The 27,258-nt window shown below is 38.6% G+C and overlaps 2 protein-coding genes across 3 annotated transcripts in view; one reads left to right on the top strand and one right to left on the bottom strand.

Annotated features, from left to right (window-relative positions):
* The window catches only part of St7l (suppression of tumorigenicity 7 like), a 65,033-nt gene extending 44,021 nt beyond the window's left edge, over positions 1-21,012 (bottom strand). Inside the window, exons 1-6 of one of the 2 annotated variants that reach the window (XM_028755616.1) lie at positions 20,211-21,012; positions 17,686-17,768; positions 14,413-14,578; positions 11,809-11,863; positions 10,272-10,387; positions 2,478-2,556 (exon numbers count right to left, since the gene is read on the bottom strand). In XM_028755616.1, the coding sequence (XP_028611449.1) occupies positions 2,478-2,556; positions 10,272-10,387; positions 11,809-11,863; positions 14,413-14,578; positions 17,686-17,768; positions 20,211-20,424 (713 nt within the window). In that variant the 5' untranslated portion in view covers positions 20,425-21,012. The remainder of the gene's footprint in view (positions 1-2,477; positions 2,557-10,271; positions 10,388-11,808; positions 11,864-14,412; positions 14,579-17,685; positions 17,769-20,210) is intronic. The other variant, XM_028755617.1, reaches the window with a different exon arrangement.
* Positions 20,955-27,258, top strand: part of Capza1 (capping actin protein of muscle Z-line subunit alpha 1) — a 49,171-nt gene continuing 42,867 nt past the window's right edge. Inside the window, exon 1 of the mRNA XM_028755618.1 lies at positions 20,955-21,181. Coding sequence (XP_028611451.1) covers positions 21,143-21,181 — 39 coding nt within the window. The 5' untranslated portion in view covers positions 20,955-21,142. The remainder of the gene's footprint in view (positions 21,182-27,258) is intronic.

Genomic DNA, 27,258 nt, shown 5'->3' with positions numbered 1-27,258 from the left:
GACCGTTTCCTGCTACCTAAGCTCCAGTGACCTGACACAGCTGTGCTGACTCTGTGCTCAGACCTGTCACAGAGCTCCTGGAGCAAATTTTTATGTTAGTTGCTTTTCCAATCCTAGGATTTCCTTAGTTCTTTATGTGCCCAGATGCCCTTGATGGGATTTCAAAAAGGTATTGATAATTTTCTAATGATGAAACATCACCATGGACCTTTCTTGTAGTCTTTACCTTTTTGAACAAATTTAGATGATTTAAAGTCTATTAAGAAAAAAGTTCAGACCTTTTTGGAGACATTTAAAAGAATATTTTTTCCATTTTTGTTCTATTGTTTCATTTATTTATTTATTTATTTATTTATTTATTTATTTTGGTTTGGTTTTTCGAGACAGGGTTTCTCTGTGTAGCCCTGGCTGTCCTGGAACTCACTCTGTTGACCAGGCTAGCCTCAAACTCTCGAACTCAGAAATCTACCTGCCTCTGCCTCCCAAGTGCTGGGATTAAAGGCGTGCGCCACCACTGCCCAGCCTATTGTTTCTTTTAATGCTGGTTTTTGTTGTTTTGTTTAAGATCAGGATCTGGCTGTACCCCCGGCTAACCCCAGAGCTCAGTAACAGCCTCCTGACTGCTGGAATTACAAATACGTATCACCACACCCATGTTTTTTGCATGCTTTATAAATTTTTTTTGTTGTTAATTGAAAATCTTAACTCCAATATTCTGGCTACTGTAGAATCTGATTTTCTGCACTCCCTCTCGTTGCTGCTGCTGCTTGTTAAAGTTGTCTGTATAGTGGGTTTCCTGATCATTTTGTAACTTTGTATTCTTTGTTATGTGTGACCAATGAAGTCTATACTTGGTTAGCATAGTGGTCAATTAATGGTCAGATAAAGATTTCTTAAATATCTATGAACAAAGTACAAAACCCAAGACTCCACAGGTAGGCATTGTGTGTGTGTGTCTTTGTCTGTATGTGTGCATGTATGTGTATGTGCATGTGTGTGCATGTATGTGTATGTGCATGTGTGTACATATGTATATGTGTGTATATATATGTGTGTGTACACGCATATGTATATACACTAGGATGTACTTTCAACACTCACTCTGGTATTTCACAACTATCAGAGCTTTTATTTCCTACTTGTGTCCCACCTAAATGTTATCTAGACAGAACATTCCTTACATAGCTAACATTTTTTACTATTTTTATCATAAAATGATGTTGAATTTTATCATTTTTTTCATTAATTAGGATAATATATATGTGCTTTAAAAAAAAAAAAAAACCCTGAAAGCCCAAGTATTTTCTGAGCATGTGCCCAACTCTGTCAAAAATTGGGTCTTTGAGGCTCCCAGACATTTGTGGAAGCTTTTCGAGGCCCTATTCTCCAGCATCTCACTTCCCAACCTTTCCTCATACATTTTCTTGTCCTTTTGCTTTGTTTTATCTTTTACATCAGTAACAGATGGCTAATAACACATTTTCCTCTGAATATTTTCATCTTAGGATGTTCCATTCAGAGAGTTTCAAGGCAACTGAAATAAAGGCAAGCCCTTTGAGCTGGTGCTTCAAGGAACTATCACAACCAACAACCACAGTTCTGTTCCCTGGCATGATACACCTCTATCTGGGCTGGTATATTCATTTTGTCTTCAAGAATGTCACTGAGCTAGAAAGTCGGGGGGGTGAGCTAGAGAGGGGGTGAGTTCTCTTATATTTAGGTAATTTCTGCTTGACTGAGCAATCCGAGATTACTTCACAAAAGCTCTGACTATTTCAGAGTCTCAATAGGTTACACCCCTGTCAGCCAGTCACTAGCTGAGGAACGTCATTATTTTGTTCTCTCAAGAGGGTCTTCTTACTGATAAGAAAGCTTCAAGGAAAATTTTCAATTCATATTAGCTAGGTGGCACTCTTTGAATCATGCCATGTGAATTTGTTTAGAACATATTATACTATATTATTTAGGGTAAGTGTGCCATTTAAATACTGAGTCAGGTTTACATTTTTATCTTAAGATATAAAGATAACACAAATTGCTATGAAAGTAAATGCTGTAAACATGAAGGAAAAAAAAAAGACAGAACTATTTGCCAATTTTGAATCCTCTTCGATGTCTCAAAGCCCATTGCTGAGTATAAATTCCCAGGATTGATGAATGTTTTAAATGAATGATTTAAATGAAAAACAAAATAAAACAAAGGCATTAATACTTAAGTACCCATTTAACTACTAAGTATATTAGCATTCTTCATTAGTAGTCTTTATTTTATAAAGAACTTCTAAAATACTTTATGTAAAACCATATGATAATTTACACTTCCACAAGCAAATACAGATGTCAGTGAACACTGAAAATCTTATCTCTAGTGTGCAAGATAGGAATTGAGACTGTTCCGAATCCTATGAACAGATAAAAGGAAATACAAAATTCTTTGCTTGTGTTTCCTTTAAAATAAATTTATTTTTCCAACTTACTCATTGTTTAACTCTAAAGCTTGATAGGCTGCTTTGATTCGAGCTGGAGGATTTCTTTCCCTCCATGCCTTCTGCATAACTGTGGGAAAAATATTTCAAAGAGTGGATGAGATGGTAAACATAAATAATCTTATGTAAAACGTATGAAGAATGAGCTAAAAGAGTAAACAGAGCTTTAAATATCCTGTTTTTAAACATATGAAACTGTACTACTAGCTCACATTTACATGAGAAATTTGTATTAAATCTGTAAGCTTTCTATATAATAAAAATATTCTATGACCTATTTTCATAACAACATACAAAGAAAGTACTTAACTTAATCATATCAGTATTATACATGAACATTTATGTATCTAAGTGCACGTCAAACTGAGTTTGAGTGACACTAGATTAGAATTAGCATGAAAGTTCTACTTTCATCTTTCTGAAAAGGGCCTATAGAACTATTGAAAAACAGTATTAAAATAAAAAAATAAAAAAAGTATTTTTGTGAAATACACAAAAGCATAAGAAGTCTTTGTTCAATCAATGATTCAGTATAGGAAAAATGTATAGATATATATTTTCTATGAAAACTGGGAGAGAAGACTGGGTTAATTTAGAATACAGCACATCTCTGGAAAAACCTCAGCTTTATCGAGCCTTAACACTAACCTAAATTAGGATTTCTTTGGAATAATGGGATAGGTTTTGCTATCATTTACTAAACCAAAATGGAGATATCACACTTTATGATGTCACTTAAAAGCTAAACAAACACACACAAAGTATATTCTCAAAACTACCTGGCTTACTTTACATTTGATAAGAAAAATGGAGAACTTATGAATGTTGACTTTGGAACAAAGCCTCCAACTGTCCAGAAAGAATAACGTGGAAAATGTTTGAATTTTCCTTTGGAAACAAAATATTAGTCTTGGCTCAGAAAATGAGACAATATATTCCACATGTGTAACTAAATACATTTTTCATATCAAACATGTCACTAGCTAGCTGACAGCTAATGCTTCCTGGATTTGACAAACTGATGGGAAGTCAGTACCACATGATTCTGACCAGGTAAAGAACATCAATCTGCCACAACACTACAATAGAATACAGAAACAGACTGTGATATTAGGCTAGTGAACCCATGACGATACTCTCTTCTATAAACTATAATTTTTTTTTTTTTCTTTTCGAGACAGGGTTTCTCTGTGTAGCCCTGGCTGTCCTGGAACTCACTCTGTAGACCAGGCTGGCCTTGAACTCAGAAATTCATCTGCCTCTGCCTCCCAAGTGCTGGGATTAAAGGCAAGCGCCACCACCGCCTGGCTAAACTGTAATATTTACAGGCCAAATTTTAATGCTGAATCTCTATCAGTATTTGAGGTGATTATGTAATTCTCTAGTATATAACCATAATTTATCTAACTGATTAACTAATCTATCTAATTAGCTCTCAATAGACAGTTAAGTCGTTTCCAGTGTTTTCCTATAAAAATACTATATACTATGCATAAACTTATAGCTCTAGATCTTGGAAGGTGGAAGTAGAAGGATCCAGAGTTCAAGGTCATCTCACCTATGCAGAGAGTCTGAGGCTAACCTGGGTTGCATAAAACCTGTCTTAAAAACAAAAATCAACTACAAAAAAAAACAAAAACAAAAACAAAAAACACTGTAATAACTATCTTCCAGCCAGGTGTGGTAGTGAAAACTCTTACTCTAACATTCAGGAGGCTGAGGCAGGAAGATCACAATGAATTTGAGGCCAGCCAGGGTTATATAGCAAGTACTAGGCCAGCCAGTGCTACACAGCAAGATTCTGACTTAAACAAGCAAAAATGGCTGGAAATAAAGTTCAATGGTAAAAAGTTTTGCCTAGCATGTGTGAGGTTTAGGCTCAGTCCTCAGAACTGCAATACAAAACACCAACAACAAAAAACAGAAAACAAACATAATCTTCAGCTTTGTATAGTTTACCAAATATTGCTTTGCAGGACAGTTTATTTGAAATAGATACAGCCTTTAAAAGATTTTGGATATATACTTTCAAAAACTGCTCAATAAAATTATTAATTTCTACTTTGAGCCAGCATAGAAAAGTGACCATTTCCCCAATCTCTTACCCTTTGAGCCAGGTTGAGCATCTCTATACAAAACTCCAAACTACAAAACATGAAACCAAAGTGGAAAAATCAACACCTGACTTCGTGAGATAGGTTGCAGTCAAAATGCATGTACAATAAGAGAGGTATGGTGACGCAGACCTGTGATCCCAGAACTTGGGAGACAGAGGCAGAAGGATCAAGAGCTCAAGACCAGTGTTGGCTAGTTAAGGAGTTAAAGGCTAGCCTGGACTATATAAGCCCCTACCTCCCCCCCTCTATCTATCTATCTATCTATCTATCTACATATGACTTTCCACCTATGTGTAAAATGTATATATGAAAGAAGAATTCTAAACTTTAGATGTGAGTCCCATTCTCAAGATATATCATTATGCACATACAAATATCTCAAAAACTAAAGAAAATCTAAAAAAACCCACTCCTGTTCTCTAGCATTTCAGACAGGGGACACTCAGTCTGAACTATCAATCTTTGATAATTTAACATATGAAAACAATATCATTGGTAACTTTTTATTTCTAATGAGTTTATGGAATCCATCTTTAAGCAATTTTTTTCTTATTCTTACGTTTTCAAATCCTCTATCCTTTCTGCCTTTCAAGATTGATCTTCACAACCAAGGAATCCCTAAGTCTAAAGTAAAAGGGGGAAATACAAGTTAAAAAAATAAAACAATTAAAAATTTTTGAAAAAGGCTTAAGAATAATTTAAATAAAAATACAAATTTATTATTCAATACTGCTAAGAGCTCATGATATGCTTAAAATAATTAAATCATACACAAAAAAACAAATTCACTCAGACTTACCTATTTTTCAATTAATATTTGCAATATTCTAATTTTTGAGACACAAAGTCCCAGGAGGAACAAAGTGCTTAGAGCATGCGCAGTGCGCGTGGAGCGCCTCTCCATACTGGCTTAGAGCAGGCGCAGTGCATGTGGAACAGAGCGGCCTCTCCACAATCACAGCCACGGACACAAAGGTCCACTCCCAGATTTCCCAACTTTCATCACAGTATAAATATGGACGTTAATGAGAAATCGCTTGGGTTTTTGTTTGCTTAGTGGTCTCTTGTGCTTTTTGAGACAGGGTCTCCAGTGTTGCCTAGTACTCGGCCATCCTCCTACCTCATATCCACCAAAGCACACTGCTGACCAGCCCTGGAGAGTATTTTTGCTTATTCTCGGACATAAACCAACCGATCAACTAGAGGAGAGCAGAATCTACTAATATAATAACTACTACGGCAACAGAGAGATCTGCCACATCGCGCTTATGTGCATGATTGCCTTTTGTGCTACAACCACTATCCTGAAGAAAATCTTTCCTTTATGTGAGTGTCCAAAAGGATGAAAAAGAAACTGAATTCATTCCTAATTCTCACTCAACAAAGTCTACCTGAGTTCAGAATTTAACTAGATTACATACGCACAGCCCTGCAAGTACATAAAACTGCAAGGACCAAAATGACAACTGTGGTCCTAAGAAAATCCATGTCAAACCCCTCAGTTAATTAAAATTCACCTGACTCTTTCCTATACCTGATAAAATATGAAAAATGCTCCCCTGACCATTCCATTTATCCTTTCCTACCTAACCATAATCACTAAACCCCTCTCCTGAGAGGTGTGCTCACTTAGCTTACAAAAGAAAGGCTTGTCTCTTGGTCACTCTAAATCTTCCTAGATGCAATGTGTATGAATGGCTCAAAACCTGTAGGTGTCGGGAGTAGTCCGTTCGGGAGATGGAGGGTACTTAACTTGCTTGTTCATTTTTGAGATAAAGTTAAAATTCTCCTGCTCAGCCTTCCAAATATTAGGCTTACAGGCATGAACCATCAAGCCTGGCTAAGGTCAGTTATCCTAAATCAAGGAACCTGAAAATAAGGATTCCTGCCTTTTACTTCTTTCTTTCAGTGGAGGAACTTTGAGGCAAGGAAGAATACTTTTCCGCACTGTGGATGCAGCTTCCTTGGCAGAATGGCTGCTTAGCACAAAGACCTGTACTCAATCCCAACATCACACAACCTGCATGTAATCCTAGCACTCAGATAAAGCCAGAAAGATTAAAAACTCAGTCATCATCAGCATGTACAGTATGTAGCTCAGCCACCAGCCTGAGCTACATCAAAGTCTTCAAAAATGAATACTAAATAAATAAATACAAACAAAAAATTTGGCTCCTAGATGCTTTGAATTAAGGAGTGATAACCATTTCTGTTAGTCTTATTAGCATCTCTCCCCAGTCATTTAAAAAACGTGTTCTTTCTAAGGGAAGGTCTTGTCAGGAAGTCAAAGAGTGTGTTGGCCAGGAATAATGAAAGCAGTGCCACCTCAGTCCGGGGAGGGACAAGCATTAAGCAAAGCTCATAAATTCACCTTTTATTCTCAGAATCTTAATCCAGAGCTAGGTTTCACAGTCCAAGAAACCTAGCTGAGGACAATTTGGGCTAAAGAAGAGACCCTACCTCACAAAACAAAAACAAAAGAAGCAAAATCTCATATATATAAGAGAAATAGTTATGATGGAGCTGTTGATATGTCCATCTGAACTGAGAAATGGAGAATGGGGTTAGATTTCTGTCAGTATGATTCGCTGACTAGATTGACAGTGAAGACACCCATTAGGTCTTTAAAGGGCATATTCCAAGGAGAGAAAAAAAGAGAGTTAAGCATATAGCTGTTAAAGACTTGACAAGAATATAATTAAAATACATCATATAGTGAGATGTGGTGAAACCCTTTAATCCTAGCACTTGGGAGGCAGAAAATAAATCCCTGTGATTCAAGGACAGTCTGTTCTATATAATGAGTTCCAGGACAACCAGAGCCACACAGTGAGACCTGTCTCAAACTCCCCTACCCCAAAAGAAAAAATACATTATAACGTTCAGAATCTTATGGCCAAATATAATTAAAATTTAAAAATTTATATAAAATGATTATTGTGGAAAAATTACAAGAGTAGTAAAAGATTTTCAAGCATAAAATAATTATTAAAATTATATATATAGTTACATATATATATTTGCACACACACACATATATATGCTAAGCTCTTTTTTTTCTCTCTTTGCAATATGCTCTTTAAAGACCTAATGGAGTATCTTCATTGTTAATCTAATCAATCAAATCATACTGACAGAGAAATCTAACCTCATTCTCCATTTTTCAGTTTATATATATACATATATATATGTATATATATGTATATATATATGCACATATATATGTTATAATTATTATAATATATAAGATAATCCTTTAAGATTACACTGGCATATACTTACAATTTCAAGCACAGTTCTCAAATGTGAGCCATTTGTTATTATGTAACAAAACTCACTCACAAAAACAAAAAAAAAAGACTTGTGTATGGTTTACTATCTTAAAAGTGTTTGTTTCAATAAAAAATGGCTGTTTTCAAATTCTTTGGTACAGCTCAGTGATAAAAGTATGTGCTTGGGATGCAAGCATCTATCCTGGCATGCACACACATATATTTTTCATGGTATACATTCAAATATAGGGAATACTGATTTATTTGTTAAATGTATATATTTTCTAATATGCCAAAAATGATATTCTTTGCAATTATTTAGCGTTATGATATAAAGCTTAAAATGTGTGAAAAAGCATAGATTTTGAAATTTCTCTGTGGAACTATTCAAACAGAAATGTTTTAAAGAGCCATCATCAGGAGTTATCTGAGGAGTTTTGGGATGTTTGCAATTCAGTCTGTGAGCAGATGAAGTTTGATTTGCACAGAATCTCAGCTCCTAACATAATTGACAATGCTCACACTCTACTGCAGTATTCCTTAACAAACATACTTTTGCTGTGACCACAAGTAGCAAGCATTCATACATAAAGCAATTTTCTCACCTGTTTGCAATTAAATCAGCTTATAAACTTTGTCAAAGATCCTTGTTTTTCTTGCTGCCACTAATCCTTAGCATATTTCATTCAGTAACAATGTGACACAATGAGTTCACTTCAATGCAAAGAACTAGCTTTCTTCAAACCCTCACTGTTGATTTCTCTCAGTGCAACCAGTTGAAGCAAGGCAGTGAGTGCAGGAGTTAAGAGCCAAAGCCAATTGAAGTCCAGCTTTATTATTTACTAGTTGTGAATAACATGTTACTCAACGTTCCTTTGCCTAACTTCCCATTCATTCATTCATTCATTCATTCATTCATTCATTCATTCATCTGGATTTGAAACAGTCTCACATTGTAGCTCAGGCTGTAGCCCAGGCTGGTCTTGAACTTGAGGTAATCCTCCTGCTTAAGCCTCCAGAGTGCTAGGATTAGAAGCATAAACCACCATATCCAGCTTGGTTCCTTCTTTTTAAAAGGGAGCAGATAATAGTTCTTTTATCAGTGTGATTGAGAAAAACAAATTAGTATACATGCTGTCCATGTGTTGATTGTTATTAATACAATTACTTAAGTGTGGTGATGCCAATGACTGCCATCCATCCATCCATCCATCCATAATTATATCAAAAGATATATAACATATATTATATAAGAGCTTTCAGAGAAGTGTCTTAAAGAATTTGACTAGAAATTTATCACAAAGATAGAGCAAAGGTATTCAAAGTAGAGGACAGTTGGAAAAAACAGCCTGTCTTTTAGGTTATACACTCCTTCTGCCACTGACTCTCAGAGCCAGAGCCTTAAAAATGTTAGAAAAGCCCCCTACCACTAAACATTATCCACAGCTCATATAATAATCTGTTCTGTAGGGAACCGCTTAGAGAGACCTAAAAATGGACATCCTATAAACTACCACTTTATAGGAATCTTCACATTTGACTAAAACAAAATATACCCTACTTCTTCTACATATCATTCCTCTCCCTCCCCTTTTCCATGTGTGTGTGTGTGTGTGTGTGTGTGTGTGTGTATGTGTGTGTGTATGTGTGCTCATGCACATGAATATATGTATGAGTGTAAGTGTTGAGGTCAGAGGACAATCCTGGATGCTGGTTCTCACCTTCCACATTGTTTATTATAGGGTCTAGTTGTTCTAGCTGGCTCTTGAGCTTCTGTGGATTCTCCTGTCTCTGTCTCTCATCTCCCCATAGGAATGTAGGGATTATAGGTCTGTGCAGTGCTGTATCCAGATTTACACAGGTCCTAGAGACCAGAACTCATGTTGTCAGACTTGCACACTAAGCACTTTACCCCTGGGCTATCTCCCCAGTTCCTACTTTGTTGTCAGGTAATTATTTCCCAGACCAAAGCAATGGATACTATTCTCTGCTATATTTCATCTGAATTTCTTTTTTTTTCAAGACAGGGTTTCTCTGTGTAGCCTTGGCTGTCTAAAACTAGCTCTATAAACCAGGCTGGCCTTGAACTCACAGAGATCTGCCTGCCTCTGCCTCCAGAATCTTGAGATTAAAGGCATGTACCACCACCACTACCACCACCACCACCACCACCACCATCAGGCTCTGAAATAGTTTTAAGTAATAAAATGGCAAAAACATTTGAAATTCTTATAAAATAGTTCATTAATTTAGTTTATAATCATAATTTACTTTAATCTGAATTTCTTATCTATAATGTAAATAACTCCAAGCCAAGTATCTGTATATTATAATAATAGCTCTAGAGAACACTTGAAATAATTTTCACAATCATTGTCTGTAGCATGAATACATACCTGTGTCTGAAGGACGTAAAAAGTCTGTTTCACAGGTGAAAAAGGTCTGGTGATCCTGGGCAGACAAGTTCATGTCATAGTAAGTAAGCGGCTCTTTACCAGTCACCCAAGTGTATCTGCAGAAAACAAAAGATGTTTCAATTGTTATAACAGACACTTAAATTCTAACAATAAGTGACTGCTAGTCCTATTTCAAGGTATTTTTAAAGCTTATTATTTTAGTAAGGAATTAAAAAGTACTACTGTATGGTTTAATAATAAAACATTTAAAAAAATAAATAGCAAAGAATAAATTGTTCAGCCTGGCATAGTGGGTCCTGCCTGTGAGTTGGAGGCCAGCTTGCACTACATAACAAATTTCAAGATACCCTGAATTACAGAATAAAACCTGACTCAAAACTAAAATAACCAATAAATTATTCAGTAAAATGCTCTGAAAACTAGATACTAAGCATCAATGTTTCAAATAGAAAGAAATTTCTCATATGAAATAGATACTATATAACAAGGCTAACAGAGACCCCTGTTTTAAAAGACTAACAAAGACTGGGCAAAATGGTGCTCAACTTTAATCCTAACACTAGGAAGGCAGGCATATTTCTGTGAGTTTGAGGCTAGCCTGGTCTACATATTGAGTTACAGGCTAGCCAGAGGTATATCTCAAAACAAGAAAACAAAACAAAGAAGCAAAAATGGACATGGTAAGCAAACACACTCTTGATCTGGCAAAGGTAGATGGATCTCCATAACCCAAGACCAGCTTGGTTTGTATGTGAGTTCCAAGACAGCCAGGGCTGCCTAATAAGTCCCTGTCTTAAAATAACAACAGAAACAGAATTTAAAAAAAAAAAAAAAAAAAAAAGGTCCTAGTACCTCTATCAAGGACAGGGGCAGAAAAAAACCTGTAAGATCTGAATGATAGGGAGAAGGACTATGAAATGCTGTCTTAAGAGTATGACAAGGCTATGACACTCAGGAACTCACAACAATTACAGTTGCCTGCGTAGGGCCTATATAATACTGAATCGATAAACATTTATTCATAGACGAGAGAAGAGCTCACAGGCCTGTGCTGCTCAAGGGAGATAATGGCTGTCAAGAGCTACAGGAGAGACATGATGACTTCTGCTCCAGTCGTTACAACCAGAGGGTCACAGAAGAAAAACACATGGAAGTCGAACTGAGACTTGGGGGAAGAAAAAGTGGAAGAGGAGATGGAGGATGAGTGAGGGGAAGAGGAGATGGAGGACGAGTGAGGGGAAGAGGAGATGGAGGATGAGTGAGGGGAAGAGGAGATGGAGGATGAGCATGATGCATGCATTATATACAAGGTTGAAAATGTCAAAGAATACACTTTAAAGAGATATTATTTCCTTTTATATTAAAAAAAGTAAACACAGTCAAGGTGATACCTACTTAAGCTAATCATTCACTTTAATACAGTCAGTATCTCCAATTAGAAGAGGCTGTAAGACAAGACCCGCAGTACTTTAACCTAAATCCCACACCATATTTGTACTGAAAGCAAATGTCTTACCTTCTATATTCTGCTCCTCTAAAGAGGTTTAAAGGGTTTCTCCAGACCTTGCATTCTGAAAAACAAAAGAAAAGATTAGTTCAATCAAATGCAGGTAAACCTTCTAACCAACACTTACTGTTCATCCTGTTATCTATATACAGTGCCAGTACAGACATCATAAATATGAAAAAGGTACAAGTCACCCTTGCTCTCAGAATCAAATCAGAATTAAATATAGTTACTGTGTTTCTGTCTCCGTGAAATTTTGTTCATTACTCAGTTTTCAGTTTCCTCTCTAAGACAGGATCTACTAAAACTTCATCCACTCCTATATTCCTAGATCCTACCACAGCTTTTGGAATTTACTTGTATAGCATGAGAATTAGTCATGTAAACAACAACCGAACTATCTGACATGTACTACATTAGAGTTGTTTTATTACACACACACACACACACACACACACACACACACACACAAATGGTCTATCACAGAAGACTTTACAGAGGAAGTGACACTTGAACTAAGATTAAAAACCTAACAAGAGGCCGGGCGGGGTGGCACACGCCTCATCCCAGCACTTGGGAGGCAGAGGCAGGTGGATTTCTGAGTTTGAGGCCAGCCTGGTCTACAGAGTGAGTTCCAAGACAGCCAGGGCTACACAGAGAAACCCTGTCTCAAAAAACAAAAAACAAAACAAAAAAAACCTAACAAGAGTTGGGACTGCAAAGATGCTCACTGGTTAAGAGCACTGGATGCTCTTCCAGGAGTTGGGTTCAATTCCCAGCAACCACATGGCAGCTTACACCTGTCTGTAACTCCAGTTTCAGGGATTCAACACCACTAAGCAGACATACAGGCAGGTAAAACATTAGTGTACATAAAAAACAAACAAACAGCAACAACTAACAGAGTAAGTTTCCAGATACAGAACATTCCAAGCTAAGGAAGCATAAGCTATACATTGGGCCTAGAGAGATGGCTCAGTGAGTGAACTGTTTGCATGAGGATCCAACTGGATTCCTCATCTACGTAAAAACCAGATAAGGCAACACACTTCTGTAATTCTATGCTAGGGAGGTAAAGACAGGCAGATCCTGGGGTTGAGAGCCAGCCATTCTGGCCAAAATGGTGAGCTCCGGGAACATCATGAGACCCTAACTCAAAAAATAAGGTGTGGGGATCTAGAGGGAAGATTTGTCATGTGTTACTCTTACAGAGAACCCTGGTATGTTTTCCAACAACCACGTGGTGACTGAGTCATTCACAGCTTCATTTCCAGGAGATCTAGTCCCTTCTTCTGATCTCCTTAGGTACCAGGCACAACACTCATACCCATAAAACAATATAAATAATTATAAAAGAATAAGGTATTAACTTGTAGGTTGTTTGAGCATGCTTGTATACATACACATATAAAATGAACTGCACAGCATGCTCAGGCTAGCACAGAGTAGGGTGAGAAGCAAGACTACAAAACAAAAACTGAGGAGACCCTGTCATGGTGGCTCACACCTGTGACCATAGCACTTGAACTGTCTGTGTATCTGGCATGGATCTCAAAACTCTTTGGCCTCTAGACAGGCTTAGAGATAGTAGCCTTTTTCCTGTCTTCTTGTGGTAATGAGAGAGAATAAACTCCCACCCCCTTTCTTGTAACAATTCTACTAGATCAAAGGTTCACCTTCATGTCACTTAACCTTTATCATCCTGTATGTAGACCAGAGCTCCTTCAAACTTGCCTAAGGATGATTTTCAACTCCTTATCCTTCTGCTTCAATCTCCCACATGCTAGTATTACATGTATTAGACATGTTTTGTTTGGTTGTACTGGGAATTGAACCAGGGCCTTGTGCACGCTAGATACTTATGAACAGTGTAGGGTGAGTTTGGAGAAGTGAGGGCTTTTCTTTTTCCTAGTGAATAAAAGGTAAATATGATGGCTAAAACCAGAATAAGCACCTTGGACCACATGTTAAAAACTGCATCTGGCTGGGCACTGGGGTGCATCCCCTCTTATCTCAACACTTTGGAGGCAGAGACAGAAGGATCTCTCTGAGTTTGAGACCAGCTTAGAATATAGGGAGAGTGCCAGGCCAGTCAGGCTACATAGTGAAACTCTCAATAAATAAACAAACAATTGAGTCTAGGGATGACAGGCTACAAAATAGAAGGGACTTTGGTGATAATTGCATACTATACCAGCTGTAGGCTACCTATATTTACAGGACAAAAGGTTGTCTCTGTGTTTTATTCTATTTGGACTACAGTGACAAGAACAACAAAGATGTATTTTTTATTGTTTTGGAGGCTGGAAAATACATGTTCAAGGTACTGACAGATTTAGTACCTAGTTTGTAAATGGCATTTTCTTTTTATTTCCTCATAAAGTGACAAGAGTAAATAGCTCTCTGAATCTCTTTCCTTAGGACATTAATTCTATCCATGAGGGTTCTACCTTTATGAGCTGATCACCTCCCTAAGCCTGTATCTCCTAATATCATTACCTGTGAAAGGGGCATAAACACACAAACTACTTACTTTATTGTTTTGAGACTGATTTTCTTATCCTCTGAATTATACTGCTCTGAAAATACCAGAAAAAAAAAAAAAAGAATCACCTGATAGATGGTGGTGCCTGAGCGCTTCACTTTCTCTGCTGTTGGTAGGAGAGCCCGGCTCTGAAATGCTACTCTCCGTTCCTCCCATCAGTGGGCGCAAATGGCTCATAGACACTTGTTCAATAAAAGATGTGCCGTGCTTATGGAAGTACCACCATTCAAATATCTATAATAAAGAGAAACATTTTTTCAATTAAAATGCAATTTGTAAATAGAAATGAAAGAGATGTTCCTATTCAGTTCAGCACTTCACATGCACAATCTGCTCTTGGGTGGGCGAGAGAGTGAGCAGAAGAAAAAACCCAAACCCAAGATCCCCTAAACATAGATGCCATGTAAAAGTGAAATACTCTTCTAACAGATTTGTCATCAAGTTTACACAAGTGTAGGCAACACTCTACACTTGCTAAAAGGCATTAAAGAATACTAAGAGTGAGTCAGATGTGATACCACCTGCCTCTAGTCTCAACTCAGCACACAGAGGCAGGAGGATCACAAATTCAGGCCAGCACAAGTTGCATAGTGGGAAGTCTCAATAAAGAAGGAAGAGTATCTAATCTATAATGGACCTTTCCACCTCTCATTGTCATTTGATTCTATCTGCAGCATAATTCAAAACTAAAGCAATTAATACTAAAACTAGGATCAAGCCTCCAAGCTTCATACCAGATCCCCTATTTATTAACTGTGTGTATTGGGTAAGCCAATTAATCTCTAACATCTCAGAGCCTCGGTTTCCTTACCTAGAAAATTTAACTAATAAGAATACTAACAAAGTGCTTTCTGAACCAAAAAGCACTGGTCTAATATTCAGCAATGCTATTAACATAGTTGAGGCAAGTTCTTCCCCAGGTTGAACTATTTGAAAATCAGGATATTTACTTCACTATATTTCTGTGGCTTACTCATAAATACAAACGAAATTCTTTGCATTTTGAAACTTTATCTCAAAGATTAAAAAAAGGTCAAAGACCCAGGTAGTGGTGGTGGTGGTGCATGCCTTTAACCCTAGCACTCAGGTAGCCAAGGCAGGTAGATCTCTGAGTTCAAGCCCAGCCTGGTCTACAGAGTGAGTTCCAGGATAGCTAGGGCTACACAGAGAAATACTGTCTTGAAAAGACAAAAGACAAAGAGAAAACATAGCTCCAATATCATAGCTGTCAGTGGTGGTACATGCCTTTAATCCTAGAACTTGGGAGGCAGAGGCAGGCAGAACTCTTGTGAGTTCAAGGCCAGCCTGGTCTACAGAGTGAGTTCCAGAACAACCAAAGCTACACAGAAAAACTCTGTCTCAAAACAAAACAAAACAAAAAACAGAACAAACAAAACAAAAAAGCCTCACAAACAAAAATTCCAAAAAACAAAAAAGTCAAATAATCCAATTTCTACTAAAGCTGTATAGCACCACCTACAGATGAGAAAAAAGAACAGAAAAAAATGGCATGATAAATATTTAATACTATTATCTGTAGCAGAATTTTCCCAAAGTATACAATAGGAAACATTAGAACCTAGAGATGTTAATGAAGAACATATTTCAAAAATATTTTTGAAATGAAAAGTAGTATCTTATTGAAGCAAATATTGAGTTAAAGTCAAATATGTCCCTTATTGTGAGACTTCTCAGAATGACAGCCAAAAATCAGTAAGTGCTCCCTGAGCCTTCACATTACAAACTCTTACATGTATTATCTCATTTAGTCCCTACAGTTCTGTGAAATGAATACTGTTATCGTCCCATAAACAGATATTCAGGATATTTACTTCATTGTATTTCTGTGGCTTACTCATAAATACAAACTAAACTCTGCATTTTAAAACATTTGGGGCTTAGAGTAAGTGAATGCTAAATTTCAGACATAATTTATAGTCCGCCCAATGGTATCAAAATTAAAATATTGCAAGATTAAATATAAAACCTGTATATTCAGGGGGTAGGGATATAGTTTAGTTGTTAAGTACTTACCTAGTATACACAGGCCCTAAGTTCCTAGTCTCAGCACTGCATAATGGAAAAGGAAAAGGACCAGGCAGTTAAGGCTGCCTGAACTACAGAATAAGTTTAAGCCAACTAGCTTACAAGAGATCCCGTTTATAAAGTAATAAATTCTGTACATTCAGATTCTCTTGAAACCATTTGAAAAATGGAAAATTTTGATAACAGTAGTTATAGACCATTTCATTAATTTCTGTGTGAAGGCTTATGTTTACATATTTGTGCATGTGTAATGCACGTGTGTGTGTAGGTCACGGGTCTCTTCAGTCACTTTCTATCTCACTTTCTGAGATAAGGTCTTTCACTAAACCTGGAGCTTATTCATTTGGCTGGTTTAGCTGGCATTGAGTCCCAGGGATACTCTTGTCTCCAGCTCCCAGAGCTGGAATAACAGGCATGCAAGCATTCCTAACCTTCTATGTGAGTGCCGGGGATCTGAATCTAGGTCTTCATGTTTACATGGCAGGCATTTTACTGCTTAAGCTACCTCTCTGGTCACTCATTCATTTTGAAATACTAATGTAGGCTCTTTGATCATTAAACTTCTAATCATCTCAACCAGCCGTCCCCTGATTAGAGTATGCAGGGTATTTTGTTTTTTATCATTACACTTATGTGTTCATGAGCATGCAGGCACTCAGGAGTGGCCAACAGAGGACTTGCAGGAGCTGGTTCTCTCTCTTCAACATATATGTCCAAGAGACTAAACTCAAGTCATCGGTCAGGCTTGGTACCTTCACCTGCTGACCATCAGCCATCCTGTATACAAGTTTTTAATACGTAATAAATGAAGTCAGGCATGGTAACTCACTCCTGTAATCCCATCACTCAGAAGTAGAGGCAGGAGAACCACCTTGGTTCAAGGCCAGCTTAGACTACATAATGAGACCCTATCTCAAAAAGAAACCTAACATGTAATAAATACTACCAGTCTCTCTAAAAGATGATAAGAAAACATGGTATATCTCAAACTTGTTTCTCTAGGTAACTTTTCCCAACTATCAAACACATTTTGGCCGGGCAGTGATGGTGCACGCCTTTAATCCCAGCACTTGGGAGGCAGAGGCAGGTGGATTTCTGAGTTCAAGGCCAGCCTGGTCTACAGAGTGAGTTCCAGGACAGCCAGGGCTACACAGAGAAACCCTGTCTCGAAAAAAAACAAAACAAAACAAAAACAACATTACGGAATTCCTAACAAATAATTATAGATTTGCAAATACATAAACAATCTTTAAATGAGTATCAAAATAGAGGTGAAGAAAATAGAAACTACTTACAAATATTAGTCCAGATATCAAAGAAGATGTCCCTGTAAGTGCCACATAGAACTTGGGTGTCAGTGAACTTAAAAACCCTGTCACTGTTAAAAGAGAAAACATTAAAGTTTTTACAAAGTACAAATTTGAAGTACACTGCAGCCATGCAAGTATGTTTCAATGAATGGTGGTAAGCAGTAAAAAACTTGGTTTCTGATAAGGTTATGTTCAAATAAGCCTATAGACTGAAAAACTGCAAGTAGAAAATGTAGGCTACATCTCTGCCCTTCCAGCTGCCATTACTTAGGAGCATAATGCCCTGGAGAGCACTGGTTGCTTACTCTCTACTTTGTATGAATGCAGTGGGAAGCAGCAGTTTACTGTTGCTGCCCAGTATCATAGAGATCATGACAGCTTGGAAAAAGATCAAAATTCAAAAGTTCTATTGAATGCGGACAGCTTTCCCACCATTACAAAGCTCAAAACTTCTACACTGACTGCCCTAAGTCAGTAACTGTCTACATTAATACCTAAAGTGAAATTCATTTGAAAAGTTATTAAAACAAAAGTGACTTTAAGTCTCCATTGTTCCATATCTTAAGAATCTTCTCATGTATTAAGTGGGGTTTTACACTGTTGTTTAATTAAATAAGAAGTAAATCAAAATGAGAGTGTACAAGGCCCTAGGATCAGTATCTAGGGTTAAAGAAAGAAAAGTCACAGTGAGATAATTTAGCCTCCTTTTCTGAAAATCTAAAATACAAGCTGTAAGTTAGACTAGAACTTTAGCAGATATATAAGGATAAAAAGCTGAACATACTTTCACAACATGGTCTGATATAGTCCAGGCTGGTCTCAAACTTACTATGTAACTGAGGATGGCCTTGAACAACTGATATATCTGTATCTACCTCCCAAGTACTGGGGTCACAAGCATGTATCAGTATTTTTGGTTTATGGGTGGTGTGGGTTGAAGCCCATGGTTTCCTGTATACTAGGGAAATACTCTATCAACTGAGCTATATCCCCAGCCCCAATTTTGAGTTCATCTTCAGATGAAGATGTAGAACTCAGTGCTGCCTGTATCATGCCTGCCTAGATGTTGCTCTGTTCCCACCTTGACGATGGACTGAACCTCTGAATCTGTAAGCCAGTCCCAATTAAAGGTTGTCCTTTATAAGACTTGCCTTGGTCATGGTGTCTGTTCACAGCAGTAAAACCCTAACTAAGACAATTATTCCAACAAAAGAAACAAAAATCTGTAATAGTCAACTGCTTTCATCTGAACGGTAAGTGTAGTTAAAACATAGACAATAATCCAGAGTTAGCAGGCTTGATATTTCAAACCTACAATGCTAACATTCTGGAGGCTGAGGCAGGAAGGTCTCCAGCTCGAAGATATCCTGGACTGTAAAGAGAGATAGTGTATAAAAACAATTTTTAAAACCAGGCTAGCTGGTATATGCCTCTAAATCCACCACTTAAGAAGTGGCTCAAGGGATCAGTCTTGGCTATATCCTGGCCTCAAAGCAACAACAAGTAGAAAAATAAATGACAAACTCAATGAAAAGCATTTTAATGAGCACACAAATTACCATTAAGCACTTCATCGACCTATTACAGACAAGTTAGACAATATGTGGTACCTATCTAAAATACCCAAAGCATTTTAGAACATTATCCTATGGTCTTTCATGTCATCTCATAGGACAGAAAAGGGAGACCACTCCTTTCTCAAAGGACAGAAAAATTAACAGAGTCACCATCTAACAGAAGCATTTCCATCTTCTTTTGAGGCTGCAGAAACACTGCAATAACACCACAAAAGGTCCAGGACCCCATCTTTTCATCCTACCTATGGCTAGGGAATAGTATTTGCAGAATCTGAATGGATCAACACTGCTTACAAGTTTTTAATCTCTAGCCCAGGCTACATTACAAACATTGTACAGCTGCCGAAGGAAAATATTAAACCCACGGTTATCTGTGCTTCTCTCTCCTCTCCCTTTCCTGTACTATCTTACTACTCATGATAAATTCTGAAGGATAAAAATATTACGAAAAACATTTCTTAATTTAACTATCTTAAAATAAAAGTAATGGTTCACTAAAATCATAGCATTTTCTAACTTGTTTGACAGATGTGCTTATCTTGGTTTTCTGGGTGTGGGTTAAGTTAGGCAGCTGGAGACTCAAAGGTATTTTTCAAGGGGCCCTGAAAACGATAAGAATGTATATAAATTGTGTGTACATATCTGGTAATGCTCTCTTCTGTCTTACTACCCTAAGTTTGCAGCGTGTCAGGTAGCTTTTCTCGTGGTAACGTAGACAGAACAGAGAGGGCGAACCTTCAGAGCTCTAGGGAGGGGCCGGTAAACTGCAGCACAGGTTTAACAATCAGCTGCCGGGTTGTTGTGGCCCAAGAGAAAAAAATAAACCCACTGGAGCATGCAACAATTTCCTTCTGCAAAGCCCTCCATGACTCCCCGAGAATCTCTGATCTTGGGCGCTTGTCCCCGACTGTCCAGGAGGTTTGGGCCTCTCACCCGCTGTCACGTTGTCACACAGCCTCAGCGGGACCCTCAGAGCGTAAAGCAGCCCCAGCCCCGCCAGGAACCACAGTGTGGACCCAGAGTTCGCCAGCCCGGCCTTCAGCCGCTCTTTCCAGCCCAGCGGCGGGCCTAGGCTCAAGCCAGGAACAGGTGCATGGGGACACCCCACAGCCCGCGCGGCTTCCGCGAAGTAGTCTCCGTCCGCCATCTTGCGGCTCCAGCAGGCGCCGGGACTTGGGAGGGGAGAAGGGCCGGAAACCCGGAGTTGGGAATCCTGGGATAGTGGCGGACTTGAAGCTGGCCTCTGTCTAGGCTGAGTCCTGGGGAATTGGATGGAGATCTGGAAGGTGGCGGAGCGCGGTGGCCGACTGAGAGGCTAACTAGTCCTCTAGAAGGGCGGGGAAAGATCCGATGGTGGCACTTATTCTGCAGGAAACGGACTCAATGTGGCGCTGAAGGGAAGTGGTTTTGGTTCCGTTTGTGGTTGAGGGTCACCTTTCGCCCTGTGCCGGGGTCGGAAAAGTACTGATGTCTCCTAGAGCCGAGCAGCTCTTAGTGCACTGGACCCGGCGGCCTACGAGACCAACGGGATCAGGAAAACTTATAGGTGTAGCAACTGCTACGTGACCAGAGGGAGCCCAGGCGCCACGGACAGTCGAGACACGCCACCAAGCATTCCAGGACGAATGGGAAAGTGACTGAAACTCAGTGAGAAAGATGTTAAGACTGCAAAGCCTTAAGGGGAAAGCCGACTTCCTAGAGTGCTCCCACTCTAAGCTGTCACGCCCGCGCGGAACTGACATGGCGCCCTCTTGGCCGGAGCTTCCGGGCGGGTCCTTCTGACGGCCCCCTCGGAGATTCCACCACTCAGCTTCCTTCCCGGCCTGCCTCGCGCCGGCCCGCCGGGCTGGGCCAGAGCAGCCAAGATGGCCGACTTCGAGGATCGGGTGTCGGATGAGGAGAAGGTAAGGGGTCCGCCTCTCTCTTTTACTTCCTCCCCCGACGAGGCCCAGGGGTCCGAACCTGCAGCAGTGAGAAGCCTGGCGGTGTCCTCGAGAAAAAGAAGATTGTTTCCCGGTACTGGCATATTCCCTCTGCACCCGGGACACTTCCTTCCTTAAAGGAGCTTTCGTTTGCCTCACGGTGGCCCCAGTCCCCCATTCCTCAACTCTTCTTTTCGTTCCGGACCAAGCACAACCTTCCTTCAAAAGAGGAGACACTTTGCCTGATTGACTTTTAACTGTAGACTCTTTTCTGTAATTATAAGAAAGGAGGTGAAGGTGATGTCCGGACGTGTCAGGCAGCAGTTATTTTACCGCCTTTGGCTGTTGGGGCTCACCCCATCCCCCATTTATAGGTACGATTGGGGTTAGTTTAGAACGAGTCACTTCCTGATCAGAGTGGCCTCCTTAACTTCCCTTTTGCTCCTCCTTCCTCAGGAAGTGATTTTGCTGTCAGGACTCCTTGTCAGGGAGAGGTCCTCTGGTCTTGTCTGTCCACCTAACTACACACCCTCATCTTTTCTCAACTCCCGACGACTAAACTAATTGGATAAAAATAAATCAGTAAACCTCAGGGGCTTTGCTTAAGAATTTAACCAGAACCTTTATGCTTATGCTCTCTTGTGAGCACGTTTAACACCAAGGTGACTCCGTCCCTTCTGTCTTAATCTTAACTATAATTTTTTCAAAGTAGTTTTTTTAACTTCCTGTTAAACAGTGAAAAGTAGTTAGCAGACATTTTTCAACTCCAGAAAGGTTATGTAGTAAATAAACCTCACATTTAACACAGTTTAGATGAAACATCCAACCCTTTTTTGATGACCTACTGTGGTGCTTTATAGCTGGGTTTGTCAGAATGTCGTTTGTGTACTTAGACCTTTAAAATTGTTTTTAAATACAAGGCTGTATTCCAAATCTGATAGGATAACTTTTTCTGACAACAACATGAATTTGCTAAACAGTTTGTCCAAAAAGGAAAAAAAGTGCCTGGTTCTTCAGTAAACACAGAATCCTAGAGTTGCTAGAAGTTAGTATGGTCTCACTAGATAACTACTAATGGGACAAGAATATATCTTTTGTTTCCTGCAGTGACTGTTACAATGTGTGTACCCTCCAGTGTTCTATAAAATCTGCCTGGGTTCTTATAATAGGAAAAAGTTGGAGATTGTTGGGGGGGAAACAGACTATTTTTGATCACTTCTCCAAAAAGAATAATTAACATACACCTGTGTATGAATGAGACACTGTCTTTAAAGGCTGAAAAGGGTGCTTAACACCTTTATAAACCACTAAACTACGTAACAGGGTCCAAGATGGCAGTTTGTCGGTAGAGTACTTAACATGTGCAGCATCCTGTGTTTGAACTTCAGCATCAGCAGGACAAAAACTAAAAAGCTACCAAATAACACTTTAGTATTGGTTTCTCTTATTTGGACATTGAGCATTATAAATGTTAAAGACCTAGGAAATCAAAACTAACACTGGAAAGAAAACTATGACAATGCTTTATTCTAAAGAAAATACTTTTGGTTCACATAACATTAAGTAATAGTGAAATTTTATTCCTTTTCTTGAGACTGGGTCTTGTGGCTCATATAAACCTCTCACTATACAGCCAAGAATGACCCCAACCCCAACCTGTTTCTCAAATACTGCTGTCATAGGTGCATGCCATCCACTTAACTATACTGCTCAGTTTTAATAATGATAAAACAAGCCAGTCATAACTAGTAAATCTGTCCCTGAATTGCTGATAAATTTTATTCCAATTTTAGTAAAGAGCTTTTTTTGTTTTATATTTTTGGGACAAATTCTTGATATGTAGCTAGCTGGTCTGGAACTTGCTCTTGTAGACTGGACTGATCTCCAATTTGTCCTCCTGCCTCTGCCTCCCACAATTCTGGGTTTAATAGAGGCTTTTTTGTTTTGTTTTTGTTTTGTGTTTTTTTTAATTGACTACATTGTCTTTATTGGTGTAGATAATGTATAATGATACAGTAAAAATTCTTATGATTTGAGTCAGGCATGGTGGTGAATGCCTTTAATGTAAACACTCAGGAGGTAAAAGCAGGTAGGTCTGAGTTTGAGGCCGGCCTTGTCTACACAGAGAGACTCTAGTAACTTGAGATTCCTGTAGTTTCATTAGATTCCTTCCTCAGAGCTGACAGGCACAGTCATACTTTTCTAAATCTATGAGTAGAAAGAAAGGGTTGCTGGGTAGTAGTTGTGGTACTGGTACACATCTTTAATTCCAGCACTTTGGTGGCAGAAGCAGGTGGATTTCTGTGAGTCTGAGCCTAGCCTGATATACAGAGTGAATTCCAGGACAGCCAGGGCCGTACAGAGAAACCTTGACTCAAAAAGAAGGAAAAGAAAGGGCTTCTTGATTTTTGAGCTTCTTACCTACTTTGCCTGCTTTTCCTTCTAATCTTTAGATTGATTTTAACAGAAATTTAAAAGCTAGGGGAAAAGGCTAGTCCTAGTGATACCTGTCTATAATAATTTCAGCTCCTGGGAGATAAAGGCAAAGAGGATTAGGAATTCGTTCCATCCTTGGCTACATGAATGAGATCCTTTCTCAAAAAATAAAAGGTTTTGGGGTGGGGTGTGTGTGTTTTGAGAAAAGATTTTACTGATTTGAATGTCTTGGGATTCATAAGCAAGTAACCCCTGATTAGATATTTGCTGTAATTATTTGTTTACTTATTTTGATTTATTTAAACAGTCCAAATTCTGTATCTCAAGCTGGTCTGGAATTTGCTATGTAGCCCAGACATAACTCCCAACCTCAAGACATAACCTTCTGTCTTGAGGTTCCTAGTGTCAGGCTTATAGTTGTGAGCCACCATCTAAGCAGTCCAAACTGATCCTAGAAATCTTTCCTGGCCTGGTGGCCTAGGTCTATCATCCTACCTGCTTAGGAAGCCAAGGCAAGAGGATGGAAAAATATAAGGTCTGTCCAGGCTACAGAGCAAATTGAAGTACAGCCTGGAAAACTTGGTGAAACTGTCTCAGAAAATGGAAGGGAGGTGGGAGATAAGTATGGATATGTACGTCAGTCAGTGTTGGGAAGAGCACTCGTCGGCATTTACAAAGTCCCTTGGACCAGTCCCTGGGTCTGTAGGATAGTTGAGCATTAGGTTCTACTTTGAATTCTTGAAAGAAATCCAGAATTTTCATTTTCTTCTTTCTTGTTGAAGACTTCAGCTTTGATTTGGGATAAGTATGTTTTGTTGTTACTGTTCTGTTTTTGTTTGAAGTATGTATGGTGTGGTGCAAAAAGGAATAATTTAATAATCTTATCTTGGTTATGTTTTGTGAAAACATTAAGTCCTGACTTAAGTTTGGCATTTGAGGCCTTTGATTTCTCTCAAGCATTTCTGCAAAAGCAAGTAAAACATTGTTATCACCAGCTGCTAAAGCTTTTATCACATTTAAAGAGGAAGGATTTTTGTTTGTTTGTTTATCTTTTTTCTCCACTTCTCATCTTTACCTGAAATGGTCAGGGTGAGCTGTCTTAACAAATCAGGAAGTGAGAAGTGTAACAGGCAGATAAGTGCTTCTAGTTGAGTTTCTGGAAACTATTCCAGGTACTTATGCTTTTCCTTAGTTGCAAATACTTACCAAGACCAAGATAGCCTGATTAGTAAGTTTGAGGTGTGAGGTGCCTCATCTGTTTTCTTTATTTCATGATTCAGCATTGATTTGTTGTTGTTATTCTTTTAATGTTCTGTTTGTTTGTTTGTTTCCAACAATGTGAAAAGAATTCTTCTAGGATTGAACAAAACTGATTAGCATTTTTAACCAAATAAATAAAATATGTGCATACATACACCTTCAAAAAATACTGAGAAGTGGATCTGTATGATTTTAATTTAGACAGCAGTGTCATTTGTTCTAAGAGTTTGTTTGGTTTTTGTTTTGTTTGTTCCCTTGGGTGTTTGGGTTTTGAAACAGTCTCATTCTGTAGCTCACAGTTTCCTCACACTCTCTAGGCACTCCTGTTTCAGCTTCCTGGGATGCTGGGATTATAAGCATGTGGCTATCACACATCACACCTGGCTTAAGGACTTTTTTTAAAAAGCTTTTTTGTTTAATTACTTTGTTGTGTTTTTAAAAGCAAGATCTTATAGTATGTAGCTCAGGCTAGTCTAGAATTGGTTATGTAACCAAGGCTGCCCTTGAACTGACATCCTGTCTCAGCCTCCAGAGTTCTGGAATTACAAGTGTAAACTGTAAAAGCTGCTACTGCAGCCACCTTCTTCTTCTTCCTCCTCCTAGACAAGTTTATCAAACTATGTAGTAGAGATGTAAAAAATACAAATAGGGCAGTGAGCGATGCGCAGTGAGTACTTGTTGGGCAGACCTGGTTGGTGCCTGAGTTCACTGTCTGGAACCCATGTAAATGAAGGGAGAGAAAGGACCTCACAGAGCTGCCCTCTGACATCACACATGCACTTCGACAGATGCACACTCTCTCCCTAATTTAATAATAGCAACAGTTTTTAAATCTTGTAAGTAGAAGCTGGGATTTAAGAGCGTTGTTAGAGCTTGTTAAAATCTACTTTTAGGCTGGATATCCTCAATTATATACTTTACTAAATGAGTTAAATCCTTGTAGGATGAAGTTAAACTCTGAGTCTTACTTACACTGATGACTTTCTAAGAAGTCATCAGTTAACATTCATTTTATCGTTTTCATCTTCATGCCCTTTAGTTAGCTCTACTGATGATAGAAGTCTTATAATTCATTACAAAATCCTGAACCAGAACACAAAATCTAAACAAATGCAATCCACATGACTATAGGTTTATTATGATTTCTTCTAGAATGGTGAACTGTTTCATTGGAACCAGCCTTGGTGCTAAATGGGGTAGTATTATTAATTAGTCATAAAATGCAGACCCCAGGTCTGTCTGCTTCTCAACCATTCATTTGGTACTGTGCCATTTCCTATGAATTGTGAGTTAAAACCTAGTGCTAGGCACACTTTTAGTCCCAGCACTCCAAAGTCAGAGGGGTGGATCTGTATGAGATCAAGGCCAGCCTGGTCCACAGAGGGAGTTTCAGGACAGCCAGGACTACGCAGAGAAGCCCTCTCTGGGAAAAAAAAAAAAAAAAAAGGAAGAGGAAGATCTTTCTTTAAAAAATTGAAACATTAAAATATTCCAGAGGTTCTTAGATTGTCTTCATTCCTGTGCTTCCTCTGATAACAAGCAGAGTTAGTTCTTTGGTAATTGAGATCATGCCTTTTTATTTATTGCTTAGCACAATACCCAAGAACATAGTATAGTTTTACTGACTTGACTGTATGAAAAAGATTCATTGATTCCTATAGTTCTCGCTTGGCTCTTACAGAGTACATTTTCTGATAGTCTATGGTTTGAATACCTTTTTGTGTATCTTTATGTCTGAGCACTTGCTGGTGCTCTGCTGTGCCACTGCTGGGAACACTCAGCCCCCGGCTCCTCGACTTACCCCAGCAGGGTTTTCCTAACAGATCTCATAAAACTGCACACCTTGTGTATGCCACTGCGACTATGTATGTGTACCTGCAAGGAGCCTTGCAAAGACCCTAAGCCAAGTATTTCCTTTGTTTGATGTGAGTCCTTTCCTTTAGAGCTTAATAAAAAGAGACATACAACCAGGCATTCTTTGTGCTTTCCTTTGTCCAATGTACAAATTTCTTACATCTCTTTGCCAAAAATAAATAAACTCCTTATATGGATCAGAAAGAAATACAGTCACTCTTTACAGCTGACCACATGAGTGAGAATACTCAAAGGCTCCTGATTACTGCCTAGGGCTGCTTTTATGGTTTCTAAAGGAGGGAGGAGTTTGGGTACTAAGGGCTGGAGCCAAGTGATTTCCTGTTTTGATTGATTGACAGGCTTGGATTATGTAAATCTTTGGACACTGGCATGTCCCATCCCATGATACTTTAGATTTTATTCATACTTATGCCTAATAATTATTATTCTTATTCTTCTTCTTCTTCTTCTTCTTCTTCTTCTTCTTCTTCTTCTTCTTCTTCTTCTTC

The sequence above is a fragment of the Grammomys surdaster genome, unplaced genomic scaffold (assembly GCF_004785775.1).
Source record: "Grammomys surdaster isolate TR1022 unplaced genomic scaffold, NIH_TR_1.0 126071, whole genome shotgun sequence".
NCBI lineage: Eukaryota > Metazoa > Chordata > Mammalia > Rodentia > Muridae > Grammomys > Grammomys surdaster.
Note: the sequence above shows the minus strand (reverse complement) of the source record. Positions and strands in the feature narration are given on the sequence as shown.